The sequence below is a fragment of the Mandrillus leucophaeus genome, unplaced genomic scaffold, assembly GCF_000951045.1.
Source record: "Mandrillus leucophaeus isolate KB7577 unplaced genomic scaffold, Mleu.le_1.0 Scaffold566, whole genome shotgun sequence".
Classification (NCBI taxonomy): Eukaryota; Metazoa; Chordata; class Mammalia; order Primates; family Cercopithecidae; genus Mandrillus; species Mandrillus leucophaeus.
Window position 1 is genome coordinate 107,453 of NW_012106097.1, and position 4,988 is coordinate 112,440.

The following is a 4,988-nucleotide window of genomic DNA, read 5'->3' on the forward strand; positions in this document are numbered from 1 at the left end:
CAAAAGAAGACATTTATGCGGCCAACAAACATATGAAAAAAAGCTCATCATCACTTGTCATTGGAGAAATGCAAATCAAAATCACTATGAGATACCATCTCATGCCAGTTATAATGGCAGTCATTAAAAAGGCAGGAAACCACAGACGCTGGAGAGGATGTGGAGAAATAGGAACACTTTTACACTGTTGGTGGGAGTGTAAATTGGTTTAACCATTGTGGAAGACAGTGTGGTAATTCCTCAAGGATCTAGAACCAGAAATACCATTTGACCAGCAATCCCATTGCTGGCTATATACCCAAAGGATTATAAATCATTCTACTATAAAGACACATGCACACATATGTTTACTGCAGCACTATTCACAATAGCAAAGACTTGGAACAAACCCAAATGCCCATCAATGTTAGGCATAAAGCAAATGTGGCACATATACACCATAGAATATTATGCAGCCATAAAAAAGAATTAGTTCATGTCCTGTACAGGGACATGGATGAAGCTGGAAACCATTATTCTTGGCAAACTAACACAGGAACAGAAAACCAAACACTGCATGTTCTCACTTACAAGTGGGAGTTGAACAACGAGAACATAAGGGCACAGCGAGGGGAACATCTCACACTGGGGCCTGACAGGGAGTGGGGGTCAAGGTGAGGGATAGCATTAGGAGAAATACCTAATGTAGATGACAGGTTGATGGGCACAGCAAACCACCATGGCACAAGTATACCTATGTAACAAACCTGCATGTTTACACATGTATACCAGAACTTACAGTATAATAATAATTTAAAAAGATCAATACTAACAACAACAAAAAGAGAGACTACTTCTCCTCTATAGTAAAATCACAGGTACTTTAGTTTTCAATTACATACAGACTTTGATACATGCAAACCTCACCATCGATGTCAAATACAAATAAACACTTTACAACTCTTTAAGACGAGCATATGCTTGAGAACTGAAAATTGAAGATGAATACCACCATATACGAAATGTAAACTAGGCTTCACACACTCTGAAGAATTATGTAATAAGTACAAGTTAGGCAGTTTCTATCATTGATTTTAAGAAAAATATAGTTCACTGAGTCATTCATAGCAATGAGCAGAGGCATGGAGCCAGCCATACTCAGTCGCACATGTGCCATGTACACTGGTTCTTACCTGTTTGTACTCAGATTCTCTTCCAACCAATACCTGTAGAATGTAGTTAACAGGGTCACCTTTCATTGGTGGTACCGTCTCCCATAAAATTTCACATGAATTTCCTTCTAACTGTGTTACTCGAGGTGCTGAAATACAAATCCACACATCCAAGCTCAAAATGCAAAGTATCATGTTAATAGTCAACACTTTAGCACTATTTGTGGGAATCCACGAGAGAGCAAGATTGTGCCTGTGTTTCCCCTGAGAGAGGAGTTTATTTGCCCAGCCACTCATAAAACCATCAGGGTGCCCTTTAGGCACAGAGAAGTTACTCCATGACTAAAAAGCCATTGATGAAAAAATCCTTTGCCCATTATCCCATGAATAACAGCTTGATGTGGATCACATCTTTTTTTTCTCCTGTGGCAATTGAGCATCCTCTATGGCTTAGGCCCTGTACTAGGTATTCTGGGAGATGCAAAAACAGGCAAGGTAAACCCTGTTTTCAAGAAACTTAAGATTTAGTTGAAGGAAGGGGAAAGCAAGGTATGAGACGCATACAAAAAGAAACATCAGAGAATAAAAATGAGAGATACAAACAAAACACTGGGAATTTCCAGGGGAGGAAAAGAGCATATCTGGGTGGGGATCTAAGGAAAGTCTGAGGAGCAGGTGACATGTGAGAGCAGTCCTGGAGAATGGGTAGCACTGAAAGCCTTTAAAAATTAAATTATATTTATATATATTTTATTTTTCACCTACTGAACTCCTCATTCTCATTTAAACTAAATTATATTAGTCTGTAGTAAGGCACTTAAAATATTCTAGATTTAAAAAATATTTTCGTAACCTCTGAGATTCAATATGACATTTTCCTATTTTGTAACTAGAACGTATATCTCCTGTCTGAACCCCCTTATACTTTAACCTCTAATTACATGCAACTAATTCTTTAGAGAGAGTTGTTTCTACTTGTAATTCTGTGTGACACTGTTTCAGAAAAAGGAGGAGGAGGAGGAGGAGGAGGAAAGAAGGAAGAAAGAAGAAGAAAAAAAGGAGCCTATGCTGGAAATACTTGGTCAAAATTCCAAGCATTTTATGAAAAAAACTAAATAAGGAAGCCTATCAGATTAAACAGTCCTCCAGCTAAGACAATAATTTCCTGAATCTAAGAGTGAGAGGAAGACAACCTGATCATGTGTCAGAGTGGGAAAACTGCCCTTCTGAAGTAGAAAGGTCGGGAGATGCAAGCACTATCAATGTGCCATTGTATTTTTTGTAAAATGTATCCCCACCAAGAATCACTTTGAGAGGCAAAGATAGTACTCCTTCATACTAGAAAGACCACTGAAGTGGGGTAATTGATAAATATAGCTACCCTTCCTCGATACTAACAAACCAAAGCAGCCACAGTGTGCTCAGACATCTTTTGTGTTATAACTGAAAGGCAAAGCTGCACCAAAGGGCCAGGGCGTTTACTGCCAAAGTGACCTGGCAAGGCCATGCATGTGTATGCACATTCATACTTGTTTCTTAGTCACATAAAGAAGGATCTGCCAAAGAGTCTTCAGGGCAGGGAAGCAGGAGCAAGGTATTTACCCTAAACTAATCCTGGAAGGAGCTATTGGGTTCGTAGAATCCAAGCCAAACCCTGACCCAGGTCCTGCAGAGTTCCTATAATTGACTTTGTGCCCTGGTTGTAGCTGACACACCTCCTCATGTGGGAGTAGAGAGTCAAACACATATGCAAGGATCTTTTCTGCAGTTGTACTTTACCCTGCTGTCAGCCTTAGGATTATTTCAAGCAACAGCTAGATAAAGCCACTTGTGCTGTCTGTCCCCTTAAAGACAAGCTGCAGGGACCTCCACAAGAACCACAGTATTCGCAGGAGATGAGGCAGGGCCTCAGGAGTCCAAGAGTGGCTGGGTGGACTGGCTGAGCATGCTATGGCTCCTGTTGCTATTTCCTGCCTTGCAAGTTAGCTGCAGTCAGGCATAGCTCTGTGGCTAGAAAACAGGCTGAAGGCTCAGCAGACCCAGTGGAAGTAGGGTCCAGGCAGAGTGTCTTTTGTTCACTAGCCTCAAGGACATGGGAGAAGATCTGGATATGTGGGGCTCTCATGACTTCTGCAGTACCCAATCCCATGAAGGGGCCAGAGTAGGAAAGTAGTCACCCACAAACTTCAACATAAGTACCCAAGGAGATTACAGCAGATCACTGCTACAGCTTTCCAAAGGCATCGCTCCACACCAAGAGCTGTGCGCCAAAAGGGAAAGGCTGCTGAAGTTGCCTAAGTCAGTCTCTAGGCACCAAAGTCACTGAAAGATCAATGCCAACCTCTGCTTCTCTGAACGTCTAGGAAAGGGAGTGTGATGCTTTCCTTGGTAAACTGTCTTAAGGGCTGCAGCACCAGGAATTAACCCTTATTTCTAACCATTATTGTTGATAAACACGCATACATACAGAGAAAAGTCATTATCTGTAGGCCCTTTCCTTTCAAGGTCTCTCATTTCCCCTAGACAACCCATTGCTCAATCTTCTTTAGAATGTTCTTTTGATTCTATCTTGCTGACATTATATTTAACATCAGAAAAGAGCTTATTTCTATAAGTCCCAACAGTTCCTTACTCTCACAAGACAGCATGAAAGAATACACAGTCTACACACCTTTGATGGTGGGGGGGACACTTTTGGTTGTGCTGAAGGTATAGGTTTCTGAGAAGGGCCCTTCCCCAGCCTCGCTTGCTGCCTGGATTCTGAAGGAGTAGCATGTGAATTCCGTCAGTCTCTGGACCTTGTAGGTGTGGCTGGGTCCTCTGTAGATTGAAATAAACCTAGAAGAAGGAGCAGAATCAATTAGCCATCTCAACTTCTATTAATGACAAGAAATTAATTATGATGCAAACTACTGGAGCAGATTAGGCCAACTTGGTAAATGCTTTTCATATATTCTGAATTAATAATCAGCCAGTTGCTACATTAGGGTTAAGTTTAATGCCTAAATGTATGTTTTTATAAAAGAAAAACACAAACTTAAGCACATATAAGACTGGAATGAGACTCCTTTAATTAGGATCTAGATTCTAGAAACATCAGAATGTTTTTATTTGCTCATGTTTTTATTTACTAATAAAAAACAGAATTTTCAAATTTTTCATAATGGTAATATCTATAATCTGATAGCATAAACTAATATTCTACTATTTCCTAGGCAATGAAGTTAATGTTAACGGGACACCTAAGAAATAATATGTCCTCTTTAGCCAAATTTTGCAAATAACTGAGGTTTGGCCAGAAATGCTTTGAATTTTAACTTTTATCTGTCTTCCCAAGAGTTTTTCAAAGCCCCATTTCTCAATTGCTAAGGAGACATTTAGGACTATGGATCGTTGAGAACTCATATAAAGAGAAAAAAAAAAAATACTGTGTTCAGAATCATCCATCAGGTTCATCAAAATCACAGACAAACAGCACAGGTAGGCTGGACAGTTTGGAGTGGCAGCTTTTGGCTCCTTCCCCCATCTGATCCAGGACTATTTTGCACCTCTCTGCTACTTAAGATTTCCACGAAACGTTAGGCATAACAGGCACAAAGATAAACAAACAGGGTCTTATGTTTTAGGTGTTTTCCCCCAGGGTCTTGAAAACAACATTTTCACAATAAAAATGTATTTGAGAACTACAGTATGCTGTCATCTTTTTAAAAACTATAGTTTAACTGTAAAATTCTGGAAATAACATAACTTCCCATAAGTCATCCAGGATCTTTAGTAGATTCAGTATTTGAATCCTGCTGGTCCAGTGGACACTTTGAGAACCACTACATAAGTGAA

General features: G+C 39.9%; 1 protein-coding gene across 1 annotated transcript in view; it reads right to left on the bottom strand.

The window, feature by feature from the left end:
- The window catches only part of FNDC3B (fibronectin type III domain containing 3B), a 310,570-nt gene that overhangs the window by 36,282 nt on the left and 269,300 nt on the right, over window positions 1-4,988 (bottom strand). Inside the window, exon 24 of the mRNA XM_011998294.1 lies at window positions 1,173-1,300. Within this exon, the coding sequence (XP_011853684.1) occupies window positions 1,173-1,300 (128 nt within the window). The remainder of the gene's footprint in view (window positions 1-1,172; window positions 1,301-4,988) is intronic.